The sequence below is a fragment of the Chelonia mydas genome, chromosome 10 (assembly GCF_015237465.2).
Source record: "Chelonia mydas isolate rCheMyd1 chromosome 10, rCheMyd1.pri.v2, whole genome shotgun sequence".
In the NCBI taxonomy this organism is placed as follows: domain Eukaryota; kingdom Metazoa; phylum Chordata; order Testudines; family Cheloniidae; genus Chelonia; species Chelonia mydas.
In genome coordinates this window covers 73515276-73538786 of record NC_051250.2, presented here as the reverse complement: position 1 = coordinate 73538786, position 23511 = coordinate 73515276, and the positions used below count along the sequence as shown (strand labels likewise).

Genomic DNA, 23511 nt, shown 5'->3' with positions numbered 1-23511 from the left:
AAAATATGTTGCGGACCTCTGGCCATGCTTTCACTGACCAATTTTTTTTAAACCCACTTGCTATTATATATACACATTAAAAACAGTCTCCTCAGTCCTACAAGCTAAGTCACTCCATTTGAAGACCTCTCAATGACAACGATAGATGGCAGTTACAGAGTATTATAAAAAATCACACATGCTTAAAGAAAACTCATTGCAAACAACTGACCTGTATTTACAATACTGCTATTACCTTGCTCCAGTGATCTTGTGCGTGTATGTCAGAAATTTACAAAAGATTTTTCCTCCCATTCTGATCATAAAATAGATACTGATCTTCAGAATTCTAATACTTTTTCACAACAATACCTTTCCTATGCAGGCACTTAAGTGTGACAAAAATAAGGGCCTTCTCTAGAAAATCCATTTTTAATTAACAGGAGGATTAGATGAATGGGGGGCAATGGTTTACCATTTCAATATAGTACTTCCTAAACCAAAGATAAACCATGAATTTAAGTCCCCCAACCCCACTCCCGAATTAAACAGGTAAATACACTACTATAAGTCTGCTACAAACTTATTGTGACAAGTAAACAAATCAATTGCCTATGGATTTATATGACTACAAACTATAGAGAAGTAATGTGGTTTCTGAAAGACATTTATGACAGCCAAACAAGTTTCAGATATCAAATAATATTTTAATTTCTGAATACTTTCAATTTTCCTTGGAATATAACACACAAAGACTCGACCAAACAGTTCAGTTATTATAACTTTTACAGTATACAGAAATGTTGCACTTAAAAAAAAAACCTTCAGTTTTTTTAAACACAAAACTGTAAACTCTAAGATACTGAATCAATCACGTTATCTATAAGTGCCAACAGTGTTATTTTGTCATGCTGATTTCAATGATATTTTTTTAAAAAGGGAAAATATCAACAATTATTATAATACAAAGGGCTTGCAAATATACAAACAGATAGAGGAGTTTAATAACAATTCATGAAGAACTATGTGGAACCCAATCCAAATTACAAAAGTTCACTTTGTTTTTTTTTGTTTTTTTTTTTTTGTTTTTAGTTTTTAGTTTTTGTTTTTTTAATCAAAACCATAATGTGTCTTGGACACAATTCATTCTACCTACAATAAATCCCCACAGTTCATTTTCTGTCTGAAAATATCAAAAACCTAGTTTTTTGGGGTAGTTAAGTGACATGTGGTTCATTCGGGCCTATATAATTATAGCTCTCTCTCTCAGCTTCAAGCTAAATTTTGGGTCACCACCTCTAAGTGCGCTTCCATCATTGTGTTGTTGAGGGGTTTTTTCCTTTTCTTTTCCTTTCTTCCTATGATACTTTCATGGACTCAGTTTTAATTCTTTCAGAACATATATTTTAAGGATACACTTTTTTTTTAAAGAAGCCAAGATTATATCAAAAATTATTATAGAACCACAGAATAACCTGGTTTGAAACCAGAAAAATACAAAAAAGAACAACTATAGGTACATAGACACATAGGACAATTAATAATTTGGAAAAAAAAAGACTTACTTTTTTCCATTGCTAATTTTCTCCAAATTTCCTTTAAAAGCACTTTCAGAGAGATATTTTTCTTTAAAAAGTTTACCCCACAAAAGAAAAGAAAAAGAAAAGAAAAAAGAAAAACCCACCCTAATGTATTTCCTTCCTTCTTTCTTTTTTTCTTTTACTTTTCTTTCCCCTTTATTTTTTAAACAAAAGAAATGACAAGTAGCAAGTTTTTTTCTCTTAATGACACGGGAGTTTTTAATGCATTCTGTAAAAGTTCATTTGAGAGTCTTTTTTTTTTTTAAATTCACAGTCCATTATTTTTCCCCTGTCTTCTTTTAGCAAACTTGTAACATCCTTAGCAGAAGGAAATATAAGCAACCACCAGAACCCAAATGTCATTTGCTTTCCTTTCCCTCTCTTTCATCTCCCTTCTCAATATATATATATTTTAATTTTTTTCTCCAATATTTTATTGAATGGACATATAAGGCCAGTTAAAACTGCTGCCAGACAGTAACATATCCCTGATTAGGGTTTCTATTGGGGTTTTACCTACCAAACGGACGAAAAACAATTGCTCTATGACAGAAGATGAGACAGTGCGCAGGGAGGGAAGACGTAGTAGTAACTTCCCGAATCGCGTTGGTTGGTTGGGATACTGGCTCCTAACGTATTCTTCCAAAGCACACTGTGACTTCTCCTGTAAACTTTCAACATGGGCTACATCAGAGAGACCACAGGCATCTGGAAGAAAGGTTAAAAAAAAGAAAAAAAGAAAAAAAAGAAAACAATCAGTTTAAAGAAGATTGTTTTTTTTAAAAAAAAAAACCTGGTAAAATTAGGCGTAGATAGTGGTTGATCATGTCGCCCTCAGAGCTAAGCACGTTTTTAGCAAAAGGTGAATATATATATTCCACCCTCCGGAGGGGTCTGCTCTAGAATTAAACACAGCTTCAAGATCTGAGGGTTTGATTGCACTACTGACCTAGGTGTTGATACTGAGATGCTGGGAAAGTGTCATTTTTTTATTATTATTTATTATTAAGTTGCAAAGGTTGAAAAGCGTGCGGGGGATAAGCCACTATTTCTTTCCCACTCGGAAAATAATTGGGAAGAGTCTCATCATATGGCTAGAAGGAATGATAATTATTAGCAATAATAATTAATAATAAAAACTGGCCCAGCAAAGCATAATGGCGCCCCGGATCCAGCAACAGATTCTCCCCCAAAGAAGACAACGCGTTTTTCTTCAGTCTTTGAAACTGATTTAAGTGGCCCTTTAAAACTGATCTTGTCAGTTTAGCCTATTCAGAGGCAGCCATGCAAACTGTGATCTCTCTGTTCGTTTGAGCTGTCCTCCCCACTTTCTTTTTCTTTTTCTCACTTTTTCTTTTTCTTTTCTTTTACACCCAAATCCTCTACAAGACGAAAACTCACTGATATGGTCTGGACATTTTTCTGATACGCTAAAATACAATCAGTTCCCTTTAAATCAGAGACGTCTGTTCTGAAAGAGCACAGGGTGTGACCTGACCTCTCTGTGGCTTCTTAGGCATAGGGCTAACACATGCATATTCTGCGAGTCATTAGGACCCAGATTTTCAATAAAGAAAAAAAAAGGGGGGGAACAAATAAAAACGCAAACATCATATACATCTATGTGAGTGTCTGTTTTACATCATTGAGCGTTATTGGGGCATCTGAGAAGCTGCATGCATAACCCTATATTTGCATGTGTGTATTTCCACAAAATCAGATAACAGAAACCTTTATCTAGTTGGGAGGCAATTTGCATGCCAGGCCTCACGTTTTGCAAATAGTAATAAATTTAACAGTTACGACAGTGTCGGACGATTGTTTTCTTGAAAGGCTAAAAAAGTGCTCTTTAGAAATCCAGCATCTGAAATAAACTCATCAGGGTTGTTTTGGGGAGTGTGTGTGCGGGGGGTGGGGGAAATCCGAGCTGAAAATTTGAGCGAGGAATAAAATGCATCCTTGAAAAATGACAGGAAAATAAAATAACCATCCCACAAACAAACGGTACATTCTGCTTTTCCTACGGCTAGATGCTCCCTGCTAATTGATCACCTTAGGACTTTAGCACAAGTAATTTCTTTTTTTTAAAAAAGTTTTACTTGCAAAGCAATAATATATAAAAGGAAGTTTAGGTCACGACCCAGAACCTGGACAAAGTCCAGAAAATGACTTGGTTCCCCAGACCCCCTTTAACACAACAAGGAATGGATTGTGAGTCCTCCTCCCCCCACTCCACAGAAACGACATTTTTTTTCTTCTGTTTCCTGATATCAGGCTTTAAAAAACTTGGATGAGTAATTATTTTACAAGTCCTGCTTCCATTCATATGTTTATCACGTGGCCACTTTCCCAAGCTTTCAAATTAGTTACAAAAGAAATCATTTAAGAAAACAAAACCACCTTAATCCAAAACTTCTAGAGGTCCAAGACAGTGGGTCACCGGCTGCGCCTTAAAGTTAGCAGCCTCGACTAATGTAGTGCCCAAATTAGAAAGCATGTATTTAAATATATATACATATACATACATCTCTCTCTCTCTCTCTATAGCCTCCAGAGTTAAAATCAAGTCTATTACTCACACAGGTTAAACTACGGTGCAAGTTAATTAGATTTCACAATGCATTCAATGATTGTTTTATAACTCATATACTATTTATATGCAGGAAAAGTTGGCAAGTATTTTCCACTTTTAATTATCTAAGAAACACCTTACTGCTTTGATTATTTCCTTCCAGAGAGAAGCATAGCTGTGTAACCATAGAATTAAATTTGTATTTCCCAGCTAAGATCCTTTCCTGTTACTTTTCATATTATTACGACGTATGTACTGGAGAATTATCTTTTACAAACCGCTACTTACTTTGGACCATACCACTCCTGCTGTGTGTAACTACAAACTTCCCCCCTTCCATTAAACGACACAGCACTGCTCGTTGCCACATTCTATTTCACGCAGAGACAGCTCTTTGGGAAATTTGATTTATTTTATTTCATGGGATGGAAGCGAATGTATTTTAAATTCAGCTTTTCACCGCTTAACTTTTTTTTTAAATTCACTTTTTAAATCGCAGGGCTGCTTTTGTTGTTGTTGTTTTGTGGTTGCCCATAAAATGATCCTTTTTTTTCAGGGATGGGAAGACTTGCTTTTAACAACATCAGACAGCTTTTGCTGCTGTTCGGATTGGTGTCGTTAAATGCCAGAGCTATACTGTTAAATCAAATATTCTTTTCACTGGGGAAGGCAGAGGCTCACATGCCTTATTGGTGCTTAAAAGTCCCCCCCCCCCCGCCCCCCATCATTGTTAAAACTATTTGAAGGCTCCCTCTAAGGGTGCTTATAGGCCAGGCCTTCCTTCCAGAAACACATACCATTTTTCTAAAAGGACACATGTAGCAATGATTCTGGTGGAGTTTCCAGCCTCTTACACTTTGCCAGAGTGAACCGATTTCATAGGGGGAGGCTGGGGGTGGGAAGAGTGCAAATAAATGCTGCCTACCTGAGGTGAAGAGGACTATGGCCTTTAAACAGCTATATTCTGCAGAGTCGACATGCAATGCTTTCAGTTTTTCTACTTGCTCTTGGAAGATTCGTATGTGGTCCATAAAGGCGACCACTCGGTCAGCAGACATCGGCGAAGCGTGGAGGCCAGCAGCGGCCAGGAGAGGAGCTACGTGGAGGGGCATGGAGCACTGGGCGGCATTGAGGACAAATAACTCGCTCCAGGTCAGCCTGAGGAGGGCCACCTGGTCTGTGATCTGGAGGTCTGGGAAGAAGGGGATATTCCTGGCCCACTCCACCGCACTGAAGAGCATCCTGGCTGCCAGTTCACAAATGTTCTCGATGCCCATGATGTTGTTGGGTTGCATGCATTGACTGCCAAAGCGGGAGGTTGGGTAAGGTTCTGCTCGCAGGAGAAGGGAGATATATCCGGATAGGTAGGAATGGCAGTTGAGAGGGTCCCCATTTGTCAAGGCGAACTGACCATGAGTTGGCTGTGTGGGTGGCATTCTGCCCCTCTGGACGGCTGCAGTAAATAAAGAAGAAACTACAGCAATTAATATCTGAATTGCTACGATCCTTTTCCAACCAAGTTCTACTTTGTGTGTGACCCTGGGTAAAGGCAGCTTCGGGGTGGGGAGGGGGGGACGACATGCATTTTCCAGACAGAGTTCAGCCTGCGTCTGGTTCAGGGCTCTGCAGTTCCTGATTAAAGTAAAAGCAGCAATAAAAGCTAAGCAACGCTGGGTACATGCCTCAAGGCTGCTGCTCTGAACTGCTTTAAGGACACTACGGATCCTCAGTTCCTAAACACACAAGAATTCACCCCCCCACCCCCTCATATGTACCGAACGTCTGTGTGTGTGTGTGTGTGTGTGGTGGTGGGGGGGGGGGTTTCCTCTTCATTACAGCTGATATTGCTTATTGATTTAGGGCTGCAGCGTGGGGAGGGCGCAGGCACCTTTCGAAATACAAAGTGCTCGCCCCAGACAGCATTTATTGACTATTCTACAATCCTTTAAAAAGGTAAAATTCCCCTGCAACACATAGACGGGTAGCTACAGCCAGGCGACGGGCGAGGGTTATTACTGAAAAGCACCTTTATCAGCTGCTCATGGAAAGTGGGCCTTTCATTTTGTTAATAAATTTACATGGTGACAGCGAGAGGGAAAGGGAATAATAGCCAGAGATGCAGAAGGAAGGGAGAGTGGCTGAAATGTGCGTGGCTTAGATTTGTTATTTAGCATATGCCAAGGTTAGTTACTCCTGTAGACACACAAAAGACAAGCCAGGCAGTCCAGAGCCCCCTAACCCTTAACCTACATAGCAGCGTCCAGACACAGAACACGCCATTGCAAGACTGGAGGCTCATATTTCTCGTCTAATTTTATATCACAAAGACTCGATTTGCACGGATCAGGAACCCCTCAGCTACTTATCTCTTTCCTCCCTCTCCCGTCCCTTTTACCACATTCTCGCTGTCTCTCCTGGGGGTGGGTGGGGAAGAAAATAATAATAAAATAAAATAATAATAATAATAATAAGACGGGTTTATTTTTAAAAAGCAGACTGCGAATCCATAGTGGAATGCAGAAGAGCCCTGCAGGGATGCGAGCTACAGTAATTCGAACCTCCTGTGTAAGGATGGGTGATGGGGGTAGGTATTCATCTCTCTATCTATAAATTCATACACACACGAATTGGGGAGGGGGGGTGTAATGCTGAACATGCAGGAGGAAACATTAAAAAAGTAACCACGCCTCAGACTATCCATCTCCCTCCTTAAACAGCTGAACCTAAACTATCCACTTCCAATGAACCTCCATCAGCCAAATCACACACATCAATGAGGAGGGCCGGAGAATAGCAGGCAAGACCCCCCGCCCCCCACACCTCTTTCTGAATTAAGGGAAAGTTTCTCTCACTCGCTGTTTATTGTTGATTTGGCTTTTTTTTTTCTTTCTTAAAAAGAAACTGATTTGTTTGAAGGGGTGGGGGGAGAATAACAGAAAAGCAAAATGCAGTGACTGAAAATTGGAAAACAAATGAAATCCCAATACCTTCCCGTCTCATGCCAACTTTGAGGCATTTTTTGAGCCGGCAGTACTGACACTGATTGCGGTGGTGCTGGTCAATGGGACAGTTCCTGTTGGCACGGCAAGTATAGCTCAGGTTCCTCCTGACACTCCGCTTGAAGAAACTCTTGCAACCCTCGCAGGTAAATTGGCCATAATGTTTGCCACTAGACTTGTCCCCACAAACCACACACTCAATGTGCTGTTGTTGCTGCTGCTTGTCTCCTCCTTGGCTCTGCTGGCTTGGCTGGTTGGTCTGGGCTGGAGTGCTGGGGGGCCCTCCTTGTCCCGGGGTTTGTGGTGTGTGAGGGGCCCCAGCGGGTGGTCCTTGCACCGGTGGGGCTTGAGCAGGCTGAGTTCCCTGAGCTCCGGGTACATCGTCCTGGGGGTCTCGCCACGCACCAACTACCATTGCCATATCTATTGGACACCGTTTCCAAACTGCCTGTCCCCCCTTTATTTTTAAAGTTTGTTTGCTTGGTTTTCAGATCAGCTTTGCAGCAGTTTCTCTCTCTCTCTCTCTCTCTCTTTTTTTTCCCTTAAAAAAAAGGAGAAAAGGGGGGATGGGGGGGACAGAAAAAAATGCCAGCGAAGGCGGAGAACGAGGGGTGTTGGGGGGGGGCAGATTGCGAGTCGATTGTCTGGCGTAAAGACAGAAAAGTAAGGGGGTGGTAGGGGTAGGGGAGAGAGAGAGAGAGAGAGGAAAAAAAATCTCTTCAAAGATCTCCCTCTCTCCCTCTCTTAGAGCTGATCTGCTGCAGAGGAGTTGAAGGAGGAGAGGCGAGTGTCGGGGGGCCAGGTCCAGGGAAGCTCACAGTTAGCCATTCAGGAAAGCCATCAAAATAAGAATGGAGAAAAGGTTACAGATGACACACAGGCTGCGAAGGGGGGAAAAAAAATTGCACAACTGAAAAGACTTTTCTGGGCGCAGAAAGCGGAGGGCTTCGCTGTAGTTTTTTGAAGTCCAGGTTGTGGAAACATCAACCGAGATCAGCTTGGCTTCCCCCCCCCCGCCCCTTTCTTTCCGCTGCTTCTTTCTCCTGCTCTCTCTTTCTCTCTTTTCTTTTCTTTTCTTTATTTTGCTGCCGCTTCTCCTCCTCCTGCTGCCGCTGCTGCCGCTGCCGCTGCTCGCTGCCTTGTGCCGCGTCTCCTTCTTTGCAAGTGGGGCTCTTAGCGCAGTTGGTTCACACAACACATGGGGTGGAGGGGAGGGGGGGGGGGAGGGGGAAGGGGGAGGTGAAGGGAAAGAGTCAACTCTCCAGCTTAGAGCCCAGCCAGTGATAATGATAAAAGAGGAGAGCAAGGAGGAGGAGGAAGAGGAGGAGGGAAAAGACGGATCACAACCTAGAAAACTGCATCGTTCTTCATGCAAAAAAAAAAAAAAAAAAAAAAAGGCAAGACGAGAAGAGGCACAGGAGGGACAATCACCCCCCCCCCACCAAAAAAAAAAAAAAAAAAAAACCCAAAAAAAAAAAAAAGCAAAAGCAAAAGAACTGAGAATCAAAGTGATCAAATATGCTAAGAAGGGGGGCTAGGGAGTGACTGCGGTGTATAGGAGCGGGGCTGGCAGAGTGGTGAGTGCTTTCTCTGCGATCAGCTCGCCGAGCTCTCTATATAGTGAACTTTGACACGACTGCTGCAACTTAGCACACGTTACCATGGCGACCGCTCGCCTTATAAGGCAGCAGACGGTGTTTGACTGGTCAAAAGCGCCCGGACCTCCCCTCGCCTCTCATTGGGCCGCTCTGCCTTGCGCTGGCTGGCATGGCTGCCAAAGCGCGCTGCCCGGTCCTAAAGGGAGAACGCTTCGCGGACAGCTTACAACGGAGGCCGGGGGGGGGGGGGGGGGGAGGGGGGTGATTTTTTAAAAAAATATGATTATTATTATATCTTTGCACTTTCACTTTGTCTTAGTTGCAGGATCTTTCATAAGAATGGGGGAGGGGAGGGAAATAAGGCTGGAGACCCAGATAAATATCCATGGCAAAGTGAGACTGAAATAGTCTTTGTAGCGCTCAGACTTTATTAACTCTTTGATCAGGCACGAGGAAAAAAAATCTGATCATATCATCACCTGTAAGCAAGAGAGTTAAATTACATTTTCCTGTTCCCCATTGTGGTGATAATGTCATAAAAATAAATTCCTGATGGATTTTTTTTCCCAAGGGGGGGGGGAGGGTAAAAATAACAGCTACTGTGCTAAATAAGGTGATCGGATGCGATTCTTATAAATCAAAAATTAGGGAAGGAGGGCTTTCAGAATTGATATTCTTCAGTGACTACCTTCTCCCTTTTAGGGTTAAAGTTTCACAGGTATGTAGATTTAACTTTTTAATTGCTCAATCCGCGGAGAGGATGCTGACAAAAAGATAACTGTGTCACTCGGATGCTGCAGTTAAAAGACATGATCATGACCCTTATTCAGCATCATTTTAAAAAAACCCTCTAAAATGGAGTTAGCTGTAAACTATAATTTCAGTATCTGCAGCCCTAGCTAACTATTGTGAGTGATTATTTGCAAAGGTAGAGATACCTGTATTCATACCATACACATTAGTGTAATGTCTGTATGTATGCTACATATATATTAGATATACATCTATCAATGTATATAGACAGAGACATCAGTGAATATGGTGCTTGATCACAGAATAGTTGAGTATAGACTTCATTGTTTCTTGACTGCTCTGGCATTTCGAGAACCATTCTTTTCCTCAAACACCCAAACATACATTGGAAATAATTAGCATACAAATACACACCACACATGTCTGAATATCTATATATGTGAACGCATACCCACACATTTATTCTGAGTTGCACAGTGTTTACAGAAATAGCAATGATTTAATCAAGAACAGCATATCTTACATTCATTATGTTGGAAAAATTCAATGCTGCTTTCCAGAATATGAATTTCTTTTCTTTTATCAGAAACCGAGGCGGTTTGGTCATAACGCAATACATTTCTAGCTATTCAACTTTATTCTTTTTGTTTTAGGCTAAGCAGAAATTCACGGATAACACACAGGGATTCGGTGGCATTGTGACTCGGTAGCACAACCTCTGTACTATATATGGAGCAACTCTAAATAGGTAACCGATCTAAGTACATAGGGGCAATTGTTTATATCCTATTGAACCTGGGTACTAAGCACCATAACAGAGATAGTTAGTTAATTTCCTATTGAATATCTGCAGCAAGCACCAGAACAGACAAACGCATGGATAGATAGAAATCAATTTTAAAATACATAGATAAATGGACAGGGAGACAGTTGCTTCTATACAAATATACACATACATATAAACGCATGTGTGAGATGGGGACTTATACACATACAGTCAAACTAAGTAGAAACATGGGGACACAGATGCATACAAAACTATATTCAGGATTAATTGCAGCAGCTTTCCCCCTCCACACACACTTTTTCATGTTGCCACATGCACACCCCTTCTGCCGCAGAAATAATATATGTCTCTAAAGCCGCAGGTGCTGAGATGATTGGAAAGTTGTAAAAAGCACCTAGACTTGACACTGTCCTGTTTATAAACCTGGAATATAATAAGATTCCACCAACAAAGATGCGCGCCTGGTCAATTTCAAAGGCAGGCTGTAGAATTCCAATTGATCATGATGTAGCAATATAAACCCTTAACTTAAATAGTAATCGAGGGGGAGACAGAAAGAAAGGGGTTGGGGGAAGGGACCTTTTACAGTTAAAATGTGGAGAGCTGCCTTATGATTTCCAAATAACGCAGACATTAGGGGTCACACCTTTTGGTTGAGAATATAAAACATAGTTGTTGAATGTAGTTTATGTGGCATGTCTTGGAAAAGGTTTCCTCTCTCAAACCTTATAAAGTACACAGGGATAATTCATCATCTAAAAACATTAACATCTTCTTAACAAGTGCAGAAAGGGCGTTTATTTTTTTTAACAGCGTCCACATTATGAATAGTTTGAATATGTGATCTACCTATGTATGCTTAAAAGCTCCAGTATATTCGGATTACTCACACCATAATGAAGAATACCCCCGATTAACTATTTGCTCTTCGAGGGATACAAGAATACAACTATTTATTAGCTAGTTTGCTATTTATTTGAAAACACCCCTGCGATGTAGGCTGATGTGGAATAGATGAATATAATGATGAACTGCAGCTAATTTTGCTGAATAATATTTGAAAAATGAGTGTATCGCTGATAGAGGAAGATTCTAAAATGTCCTTATCAGAGCTAAGTCATAATAGCACAGTTATATTTCGAAAGTAGGATGGTATTATTAATCATTATTATTCTATTATTTATTATTGTTTACAAAATAGAATAAATCCCTCCTGCCATTTTACTGCAGATGTAAATTTATTTTAATGAGCGGAGGGCGGAAAGATTTATGTTTACTAAAATAAAGTTTGGGATAGCCTCCGTGTAAATCGTTAGAAAAGAGGGGGAGATCTGTTTTTCTGGCAGAAACTTGCCTAATAGTCCTCTAATTCTTTATAGATTAAATCGCAATAGGAATACAGCACCGAACAAATACCGAGTTTCACTCTGAACTCAGTGGAAAGCAGTTACGTCTAACAGAATGCAATGAATTCCTCTTCTCCCTGAATATAGTATGTGTGTGTTTTTCTCTTCCACCACACTGAAGTTCCATGAATAGGGAAAGTGGCTCCTATTGTGTGCCTCTGAACTTCCAAGTCAATGCAATTTTTAACCACTGGCTTGTGGTACTTTGAAAATCACCAGGGGCTGTCAGAGTTGGGTCCTCTGAAAAATTTACAGTGCTAAATCAGAGCATATGCTGTGAGAGAGGGGAAAAAAATTGCTTAAGATTGGAGCAAGTACAGTATCTGTCTGCCCCCTAGTGTAAGTCTCTTATCTGCCTAAAATTCAACTTTAAAAGAAAAGGATCTCTTAAAGGGAAACGACTTTTGGCTCACGTATGCATACGAGAATGAAACTTCTGTGCATTTTAATCTGATTAATTCCTAAGGATTTAAAATTAATTGGCTTGGACACTCCTAGATCGGACAGTAAGATTTCTGCATCAGGGTTTCTCCCAAGCCCTGTGTTGAATAGGTATTTTTAAGCGGGGGGGGGGGGGTGATTGGTTTGTGATTTTTTTTTTTTAAAATGAGAAGCCATGCCTCTCACGCTTTTGTCAGAACAGAGCAGTTTTGCTGCTTAAAGTCAGATCTGCACCTTTTGCCATAAAGAAGGATAAATATTTGCCTTAAAGCTGCAGACCAGCTGCCAACCGCACCTTCCGATGGTGAGTATATATTCCTGCTTCTTCTCATTGTACTTGCTTAAAACAGAAATTGTTTCTGGTGGGAGAGACGGGTTCTCAGCGCTAACATATTCAACACCGACCTTTCTCAAAATAATAATAAATAATAATAGTAATAATAAGGATTAATAAAAAACGCTGCCAGCTTCACACGATTACAAAAGTCCGTGCAGAATCCCTAGCACTGAAGTTAGAGACTTAGTTCCCCCCATCCCTAATAGTCAGTTACTATAACAAAGTAGAATTAGTCAGTTACTATAACCAAGTACCCTTTCAGAAGGGCTATTCGTTCTTCACTCTTGTTTGAAATGACTTTGATGCACGTTTGTATATTAGCTTTTGAATCTGATTTGGGGTCGTTTTGTTTATTTTTACTAAAGGACGTGATAACTGATGGTGCTGTAATTGCAGACACTGGGTCTCTTCCCTCTTCCCCCCCCCCCCCCCCGCCACCCTTTCGAGCAACCCACGTAACCTTAGAAACGCTAGTTTAATACGCAAGTTATCTAACAATTGTTTTCTTAAGAGAAACACAAGATCACAACACATTTTTTTAAAAAAAAGAGTGAGAAAGAAGAAGAAACTATAAGTAAACATACCAAAACCATATTTGCCTTGTTCAAGGTCCCAAATCGCTTGCATCTTCTTTTTCTACCTCTCCTTTAGTTTGGCAGGTGAAACAAACAAACCCAAAAAACCGCTGTTTGCCCCCCTGAAAAGAGGTGCGTTGGGTAATTAACGAGAATCTCCTTCTGGGTGTTTATCTAAGCGATTGTGCAAACTGATAAAAAAAAAGAAAGTAAATCAATAAATAAAAGAAAAGGACGCTACAGCCTTCGGGGGGTGGGGGGAGAAAGAAGGAAGGTGAAGGGAATAGATCTCCCCCAACCTAAAGGGAAGTGATTTCCGTGTGTTATTAGCGTTCAGCCTTGGGGGGGAAAAACAACAACTGAACACTCACTCTAACTTTGCCCAGACAGGGTTTGAGGGAGAGCTTTGTACATAGCTGTTAGGAATGTGCGCCTCGCCTTTAAGAGAGAGAAAAAAAAAAAAAAACCCACCCAAACCCAAGGTAGGAGAGATGTCTTTGAGTGATCCTTGTCTCTCATCTCATTCCTTAGAAGGAAGAGCGTCTTGCTACACCTTGTTTGGAGCTGAAAAGACCCGAGACTTAAAAACCAAACCAAAACAAAGGGGGGGGGGGGGACAACAACAACCCCACAGCCCCCCCCCCCCAGTCCAGCCGGAAACAATATAGATAAATAAGAGTGAAATCTCCTAACTTCGTGAGTGTTGTGGTCGGATGTATGCCCCCGATTTCAAACCCGCCAAGAGAAAAACCGCAAACAGCTGCAGGCGAGCGATCAGCACATGCACAGAGAGGGAATTAGGGGGGTGGGTGGGTGGGTGGTGAAGGGATAGTGTCCTGGGAAGGGTCGGTAGGGAACGCAAGCACATGCTAAAGCAAGCTGGAAAAGAATCGGAGCTAACCGGGGAATCTCTCTCTCTCTCTCTGCCCCTGAAATCCCAGCTAGAAGGACTTACTCCACATGTCTTTTTTCCCCATTTTAAAATAAATAAGTCCATCCATAAAACCCGCTGTTGCTCATTAAAACCTCTAGAAAGACATTTCCCCAGCCCTTCACAAACATGGCAACTTTAGAAATGCAAAGCGCGGCTTTGGGGTTTTACTTTGTTAATTTTTTTTAAAAAAATTGAGGATCCTGTTGCAAACCTGAGATTACTCCCATTTTCTACCCCCCCCCCAAAAAAAAAAAAACAGTCCTTCCTCCTTTCCTAATGAACGAGACGCTAGCGCAGGGAGAGTTTGGGACAATTTGGAATACATTATGCTGCATTTGGCAGTCTAGTACAGTTTTAAACTTAATGGATTCCTGCTTCTTCCTTTTTGTTTTAAGAAAAGAATGGGACACACACACACACACACACACACACACGGATCTTTTATTTTAGGAAGCTGTTATGGTAAGAAGTGTGTCAAACTTGACAAATGGAACAAACCTTCTTCCACTCTTACTTGTCTTTGCCTTAAAACAGGAATTAAGTTCACCACAGTTCTGAATGTTAATTGCATGTTTACTGAGCTAATGAAAATTACAAATGGGTTTTAGCTCCTCAAACAAGGATGAAAAAACGATGAAGGCAACTATCATCACAGCCTGGGGGGAGGAATAAACGCACAATATTGCCCAGAATGGTAAATTTTTTAACTGTTCATGAATACCCTAACTATTGTGGACACAAGTTTCCACTCCTGTGAAGTCTGATCAGTACATGGGAGATGGAGACACAGTCCTGTTGAATGAATTTTTATTATTGCCAGAGGGACATTCAGACTTCCCTTACCCCCATGCAGTCCTCCCCACTCTGCAAAATAAACCCCTTACGGGTGAGAATTCTTAAGGTGTGCTGACAAGCATATGATACGTAGTAAAGTAATTTCCTCCCTTAGCCCAGCCTCCCCCTCCCCATACACCATCTTTCCCAAATGTTCATTTTCTATCAATCCCAAGGGTTGGGAGGGAGGGGGGCAGAGGACGGGAGAATTAACCCTCCCCCCAGGTTTATCCTTGCAATCCAAGGATGAAAGGATGACCTAATAATTCAGTTTTATGATAACAATTTTCGTGCTTGAAAACAAACTGCCCATAAGGAAACAAGGAAGAGAGATAGAGAGAGATTGTGGACTATACCTTTAAGGATTCTCCCCCCCCGCTCCCGCCCCCCCTCCAAGGTGCTGCATGGAGGGGATTTAATTAAACCGCCTAAAGATGTTTTAAATCTAAAATAAAAAATAATTCCAGGGAGACGTTTTCCCTCTGCTGTGCAGCTCAGCGTTTGAAAACTTTGGCCCAAGTTGTAGCGACAGCCGCAACTCTGCTCTTCAGGGGTCAGAGGTGAGGGCTATTTTAACCCTAAAAGCCTGCGAAAGACCAAGGTTGAAACTAGACTTGCAATACTAATAGCCATAATTACCTCCACCCATTCCAGGGGCATTCCTGCAGAAGAAATGTTAGACGCCGGGTAAGAATATCTTGGGGTGGATCATTTAAAAAAAAAAAAATAACAGCAATATCAAGGAATTTCTCAAAGTGCTCCCTTTGCCTGTGGGATTGGAGTTTTTTTTTTTTTTTTTGCAAGCATTCCCAAGGCGCTAGGTCTTTGTCTTAGAAGGAATGGAGTGTCTGAATGGTGTGAAAGGGACAGAGAGGGTCGCTTCAAATCGATTTTACTTGTCCTCTCTGTCTTTTCGGATCAACGCCCTTCAATGGTCACATAGGTGCTCTTTCAACCAAAACCTTGTGCAACATTTTCTGCCTGTATTGGTGCTAAATACAATAAATGCTGGGCAGATTTTTTTCTTCTTCTTTCCAAAGCAGAAAGCACCCTAATTAAATTGTTTTATATGGACAGTCAAGACAGACCAATTAAGTATGCATTAGTATAAAGATATATTCTGGAGATAATCGCTCTATACAAGATGTGCAAAGTTCCTCCGGCAGAGAGGGTGTAACACCTTTTGATATGGATCCCCCTCCTTCCTCCCCCAGTCGTCTCCTTTACCTGAATAAGGCACTGGATAAATTAGTTAAAAGCCATTAGTTAAAGTGCTTTATAAACAAAGTTAACATGTGGATGTAGTTGTTTGTATAGTAGAATATTTCATTGTAGTACACATACATAATTACGGCTATATATATAACATGGCTATATAGCTGTAAATTATATATGTACTTCAATTATATATATAAATGCAAGTAATATTCAGCTAATATAGAGACAGATGACTAAATACAGACATATAATGAAATATATAGCTGTGTATAAAATATGGATCATATAAACACACATGCTAAATCTAAAATATGGTTGTGTATTCATGTATTATATTTTATACACACGTGTATACACATACACCTATCTCTGCACCAGTATAAACACATACACATATTATATACTGATTTAATCATTTACAATAGAAAATATTTCACATTCCAGGCACGGGCTTTCCCTGGGATGAAATAACAGATCAGAAGAAGCACTCATGAACTCCTCTTTCTGGCCATTTTAGTACCTTAGAGAAAGCTCTCTAACGTGGGTAGCTATAGAAAATGGGATTTAAGATCTAGTCTGTTGTTAATTGTTTTAAAGGCAGTTTCCATATCCCAGCCCTGACTCATTTTAACCTATTAAAGGGGGTTGGGGGAACATAGCCTCAGATTGCAAAGAGAAGAAGCGTATGGATGGATGTGAAGTTCCTGAGGCACCTTGTATTCCCAGGCACTTCCGAAGAAAGACGCTGAGCATGACTTTGCTAGGGAGTGAAACCCTTACAGCGAGAGATCCTGATTCCTGCACAAGTGGGACTGAGGAAACAGACCCCTCACCCACGTCCCCCCCTCACTCGACAGTGAATTGTTAAGCGAGGAGAGAGAAAAAAGAGGGGGTACAGAATGGCAAATGGAGTGTGTCTGGTGGCTTGATCGAGATTCATTTTGCAGCTGCAGTTGGAAAGAGTTTAGAACATTACAGGGAGATGGGAGATATGGTGATGCGTAGGTGGTTTAATGTCAAAGTAAACAGGTTGAGAACAGACCATTTAAAACCCTATATTTCTCTCTTTACTGGGTACATTCAAGAAGAAATCATAACATAACTGTAGGAGAGGCAAAGAACTCATCTAAAGGAGCTCTCAGCAAGTCTCCTCCCGGACAAAAGTCCACCTCCTGTTGGGCTGGGTATTGATCAGGAGAGGAGCCAAAGATGTCACCACACTAAATATTTACTGATCACACACAAATAGCCGGGACTTGAACGATTTTCTCCTGTGAGGAGAGTAGAGAGAGAAGGGTAAATCATTTTATTAGTGTGTATAAAGCAAAGAGCACACTCTGGCTTGGAGTGTTTTAAGATGTGTCTTCAGCTGGATGAAAAGAGTTAGGGAAATCGATATCAAGTGATTAGGCGACCCAGTAGAGAGAGGCTGTGAATTTCATGGATTTGACTATACCGGGATGGGGAAAAGAAAAGAAAAATATATCGGGAGATTAAAGGGAGGAACCCATTGTAGCAGAACCAATGAAAAATAATACCCAATCAGCCCGAAGAAGGTAGGAAGAATAAGACCCACATTTCTAAAATGATCCCATCAGCTAAGTAGAGGAATCAGGAGCACACATGAAATAGACAAATAGGAGGCGAATAGGAATTCTATAAGGAAAATACAACTAGGAGAAGGAGATAAAAGTTTGCCCCACCCACATGTAAAGCAATGACTGAAACACTGAGAAAATGGTGACAAAAGACATAACAGCGAGAATAAAAAGGAGAGGGCTGGAGTACATGATGGTCAGACTTTGAGATCATGTTGAAGGGACTTCAGTTATCTATCTCCATCAGGCAGGAATGTCTTTAATAACAGCAGCTACAGTCAATTCATCTCAGTGGTGGGATTTTGTTCCCACCCCCTAAAATAAACGTGGTGAATAAAATAGATTTTAGTGTTTAACCACAGCGCGTTATACTGTAATAACAGCTCCTCTAGTCTGTAATCTAGAGATTACTGCATTTCTAAGGTAACCACGAATGGCACTTCTGAAAAAGACAACATGATTAAACTCTGCTCTACACGTAGGAGTATTTTAATTCGGATGGGGATTCTAAAGCAGGGTCTTCAATCCCAGCAGTTTTTAAAGGACTATTCAATTCTGTCTCAGGTACAATGATATCAGTTGATGTGTGGTGGTAGGTTATGTACAACTCTGCTTCAGACAGTCATGGCAAGTAGCAAAGTATACAAAGCTAGAACTCGACAATGACTCTGCCAATCAACCCTAAGGTAGACTATTTAAAGAGTCTGGTGAATTTTTGCATAGAGTAAGTGTTATTGTCTCCCTATTAAAGGGACTAGCTGCAGCGGATATCTTTTCTTTGGGGGAAAAACCCAAACAGGGTGTCACTGAATAGAACTAAGTCAATACGACCGAGAGAAAGTTTTTAGAAGCAGCTCGAATGATGCTATTTTCTGAGAAGGATGGAGGCACCTTAAACTAGGAGTCTCAGAGCAGAACTGATGGGAAAATGGCTTTTCACTTCTCCAAGTGCTAATTTTGCTACCGGGAACAAGCACTGGAGTTAGCAACAGCTACGAACAGGCAACTGGTTACTTAATATCTAAGAAGTGGCCGAAAAAATGGCTTTTCATTCCTTTGTGTGCCCTTAATCCAAACGCTATTTTCTCCCTAAATTAAGGCTACGGGGTTCATACTGCCCTGTTGGATCACTAATGCAACAGGAAACCCCAGGATAGACACAGACTAATTAACAGTTTTCCATAGCTGAAGCGATTTTTAAGAATCCCAGTGGATTAGACCAATATGTTCAGGTGTGAGGCCAGCAGGGCCTGTAACGCCTCCCACTATAATCTTATAACCTCTTTACCTAATTCCTTAGATTGCAGATAGGAAGAGTCTGACCCTCGAGGTCGTAAAGAGCTTGGTTTCATTAACCCTTCCCGCTCCAGCACAGAACCAAGGTTAACTACGCTAATCTAAAGGGTGTGTATGTGTGTGTGTGTGTGAGAGAGAGAGATGCTAGGGAAGAAAGGAGATTGCAGTAGTGTGAGATTCAGTGTGGCTGCAAGGTTTAAGAACTCTGATCCTTCTTATTCCTTTTTTCTCTAGTACGAAGGAAAATGGAAATGGAAAGAAAACTGTTTTGCCTGCCTGCGTATACATATATAACATCCATGCATAAACCTTATAAATATATGCACACTTCGGTAAAACAATATTTTTGATTTACTTCATTGCAAATTTTCTTTTTCCCTACTTTTAAAACGTGGAGTAAATGAAGTATTCTAAAAATGTCAGATATTGCAAAAAGAAAAGTATATTTACCAGCTCCAAAACAATCGCTTTAGATTGCTCTCCATAGTCAAATTATAACTTTTAAAGAAGAAATCTAGAAATAATTCTCAAAGTATATTTGCCTGCTAGCACACCTGGCTGATATATTAATAGGTAGTTGCAGTGTATTGATTCAAGATTAATATTGATGTTGAAAGTTAATAACTCTCAGATTGTATCTACATGCCGATATATGTATTTACACACACAGAATAACACTGTAGAAATTTGCATTTTTGCTTCATATTCTCCGTTCTTAAATCTTTTAACACGATATTGAATTGTATCTTTGAATGCTATCAAACTACTTTTTAAGCAAAGAAATTGTTTGCAGGTTTCTATGTATTTCACACAATATTTGTCATATACAAATCTTAACCTATACATTTGAATTGGGTTTTTTTTGTTTGCTTGTTTGCTTTTTCCCAGTATGAAGATAGAAATATGTTAACTGCTGAGGCAGGTGGGTACATTTTTGGTGAGTATGTTTAAATATGATCTCTGCTTACTTTTACTTTATTTTCAAATTAACAAGATAACTGGAATAGCAAAGAATAGGAATGATAACTGTAATATGTTCCTGTCTATTTAACACACTCTGATTTGAGAATATAACTAGATTTTAATCCATCATTCTGCTAAACAAAAATTTAAAAAAAAAAGTAAACCGCCCCAATAATAGTAATCATTACCTTCTATTTTTACTTGTCTTCCTTTCAACAGACCTAATAATGAAGTCTTTCTAGTGGCTTGTGATTTTTAAGAGACAAGTCCAAAATAATTAGCAGAATCTTAGGCAGTATGGAATCATATACTTATTAAATATTCAGCTTTAAAATAACATTATCAAATATAAAAAGGAAAACTGAGCTACTTTAGTTTTATTTATAAAAAATTCTAAGGTTTTTTTAGGTTTTTGTTTTTTTTAAAAAAACAGAAACAGATTATTTAGGGAAGCAGTTACTACATTCTAGGGCCTGCATTAGGCATTACATAAATAGAAATACAGCTATCAGAAATATCCAATAAGCCTAGACAGGGACAGACAGAAGTACACACATAACCACAGCTGAACCACATGACATGAATTTAGGAGATTTTTTTTATCAATTACCTATTTATAGCCTCTTAATTAAAACTTCCCTTCCTCTTAAAGGCTGAAGCTTTCTTGGAAATATTTTAAATGCATATTTTAGACTCTGTGTTCTGAACTGAATTAAGATGAGCTATTTTACACAATAGTGAAATCCTTCTCTGTACTGAGTGTTTAAGAATCAACTGCCTATCAATCTAGTTATACGTTTCTTCACGTTTCCTCCCTTATTTTCGCAGACACCATTTAAAATGGTGCTAGTTTTGTATGAAAGTCTAATTTCTATTTATAAGGAATTAATCAGTCTTATAAAAAAATCCTATGTGTTTGAGATAAATTGAATGAGATTTTATCATGTTAAAGAATTAAACTAAACTGAAAACATTAAAGCAAGGGGATACCAGCAAACAGTGAAAAATGGCAGGTGTGGCCTTTCGTGACAAGCTTGCCTTATATCAAGTGCCAGGAAGAACAAATTTTAAAAACTAGGACCAGTTTTAGGTTTTAATAGCAAACAATTACATAGAACTTTATTTCCAGCTACAGTATTTAATTTGATCTAAGTATTATCTGATAATGAAATAACCCTATTTTGGATTTTAAATATATTAGTGCTTATAAAAATGTTACGGTTTTAATCATATCCTAATCTTATGTATACTTAAGTATTCAGCCTCCTTCGGACACAGACCAGGTAGCTGAAGTCAGTGGAGTCATTTCAGTCCCTATATTTACCCCTTTATATTATAGTATATTTTGTTACTAAATCTAAGAAATCTTGCTACAAGAGGGAAAATAAATTCACAAATCGAGTGAGATCATTTTCGACACTAGCAATTTAGTGTTATGCAGAATACAGTTATTTACTTCAGCCATTCTTTACACTTATATTCAGCAAACATCTCTGACAGTGACTTGCAAATGTCATTTTGGCACTTTTAAACCTTGCAAAGTTCTTCACCTAAAAATGAATCATTTTGACCGACACTGAGCAGTTAACCTGCCCTACGTGTTTCAGATCCAGTTGCAGTGCTTCATAGGGAGATGAAATTGTCATCCAAATAGTAGAACCTGAGAACTGGGTTGCTTTAGAATGGGAGGGGATCCCTAAAAAAAAAAAAAAAAAAACCCAAAAAACCCACCCGCAATAGTACAGCATGTCATACACCAATAAAACAGTATTGATAACATTGCTCATGGGCTTCTCTACCACATAAAGTTTTCTTAATAATAAACAAGAAACTTTATACCAGCTAAATTAAAATAGGGCAGATGTTGGGTATGGTTCAGATTATCCAGCCTTTCACCTCTTTGCCTTTGGCACAAAGGTGCCTGACTTTTTCTTCATACTATGTCAGTTTCTAACTCTAAGGTATTATTCCTTCCCGAGCTTTCTACTTTTATTTTATGTTATTTTACTGTCTAAAATTCAAAGTATTAATTCAATAACAAACATTCTACTCTTTGGATTGCTAGACCCAGTTAGTGAGGAGAAGCTTTGGATAGAAGTTACGGATCTGTTAGCTTAAAAGAAAAGTAGGAGCAGTAGAAGCTGTTCTTAGATAACTTTATATGATGATGATAGCGGCTTCAGTACAACTGGCTTCCAAGGCCAGAGACCTTTAAATTGTTCCCTTGTAGCATGTGTTCTAAAGGTTAAAAATGCAAAAGGTCCCATCACTAGAGATATTTAAAACTAGATTAGACAAAGCCCAAGGAAATATAGTTTAGTGGACAATCCTGTACAGACAGGGGTGGGGACTAGATTATCAAACAAGCCTTTTCCATCAACTGTTTACAGATCAAGACTGTTAAATTTTGATGCCAGTACAACGTTATGAAGAAAGAGCACAGTTTTGTCCATTTGGAATAACTAAGTTTAGGCTGATATAAGGCACAAATGGAGAGAATTGCCAAAGTTGATGTTTGGTATAGTTTTGCATGGTAGAGTTGATAAAGGCTGGCCACTATATGAAAAACACTCCCTGCTTTGCAGCTGATGATGACTTGACACTCAGCTTAGTAAACAACTGTTGAAGGTTAATCAGGATTCTTTTCTGAACTGGATATTTAGGAGGAAAAGTGAAAGCTGTTTCTTCCCCCCAGCCCCCCCTTCTCTTTTCCAAGGCATTGCTAACTTTTATGATTTTTTTCCCTCCTCTTTTACTATCTGTCTTTGTGCCTCAGGGCCAGTGAAAGAACACTGCAGATTCTAGATTGCTTTCAGAGTTTGCCTTTGCTGATGATGGATTACCATGTCAATTTAAACGGCATAGGATTAATTTGTTTCAATGATTTCTCTTTAGGCTGAATGCCAGCCTTTTTTCTATCTCTCCCCTTGCTCTTCAGAATGATAATAATAATAAAACCTTTAAAACAAAACAAAACAAAAAACCCTATCCATATCCCACTTTAAGAGACAATAATAGAAATAGACAAGTTAGGTGTAATGTTGCAACAGAGTTATAGGTTTGAGTGTTTTTATCTCATTCTAAAAGGCTGAAGCATACAGTCAGTCACATTAAAATGAAATTGGATCCAACGTTTATTCAATAAATACTTGTCTTGTAGGTAATCCAGAGCAGAGTGCTTTTGACACATAAGGACTTAATTTGTCTTGGATAACAAGTTATTAATATGGCACATTTAAACTTGCCACCTACAATAAGGTCATTTAGATCTATAACATGACTCACAGGATGGTTTTAGAGAACTTCATAGAAGCGAGAAACAACGTCTGAGACTCTGTCCTAGTTCTAGAATGCTGCTACATATTTATGCATTTTACTCATTGTTTGGATCTTTTAAGGAGAAAGTTCACGACAAGATTTTTGTGGGAACTGAAGCAGCTACTCAGAGATCAAAATTAGGAAAGCATCTCCAGCTTTTCTTTTAAAACATAACTGAAATGTCCATGTGGAGTAAGTGACTGGGTTTTTTGAAATAAATAATCTTTAAAGCTATGCTGTCTCTGCTAACAAACTCATTGCAGGTTTGAAAGTGAAGCTAACAACGTTCAGCTCTGGGGTGAAATTCACATACACTTTACATA

The 23511-nt window shown here is 39.6% G+C and overlaps 1 protein-coding gene and 1 long non-coding RNA gene across 14 annotated transcripts in view; one reads left to right on the top strand and one right to left on the bottom strand.

Annotated features, from left to right (window-relative positions):
- Positions 1-1695: 1695 nt before the first annotated feature.
- On the bottom strand, positions 1696-13776 carry NR2F2 (nuclear receptor subfamily 2 group F member 2). Of its 5 annotated transcripts, none has more exons than XM_043523326.1 (4): positions 13721-13776; positions 13037-13218; positions 5057-5584; positions 1696-2267 (listed from the first exon to the last, which is right to left on the bottom strand). In XM_043523326.1, the coding sequence occupies exons 2-4, from the start codon at positions 13077-13079 to the stop codon at positions 1993-1995; spliced, it is 846 nt and encodes a 281-aa protein (XP_043379261.1). In that variant the 5' UTR covers positions 13080-13218; positions 13721-13776; the 3' UTR covers positions 1696-1992. The 5 variants fall into 5 exon arrangements, with proteins under 5 accessions (XP_043379261.1, XP_043379260.1, XP_007060433.1 ...); XM_043523325.1 differs by lacking the exon at positions 13721-13776 and adding an exon at positions 13499-13605; XM_007060371.4 differs by lacking the exon at positions 13721-13776 and having other exon boundaries at positions 13037-13561.
- The window catches only part of LOC114019609, a 34009-nt gene continuing 19525 nt past the window's right edge, over positions 9028-23511 (top strand). For 2 of the 9 annotated variants that reach the window (XR_005227086.2, XR_006284127.1), the window contains exons 1-3: positions 9028-9209; positions 10135-12419; positions 19796-19844. This is a non-coding gene — a long non-coding RNA (uncharacterized LOC114019609). Of the gene's footprint in view, positions 9210-10134; positions 12420-13558; positions 15356-19141; positions 19240-19795; positions 19845-23511 lie in introns of those variants that run through there. The other 7 variants (XR_005227082.2, XR_006284122.1, XR_006284126.1 and 4 more) reach the window with 6 other exon arrangements.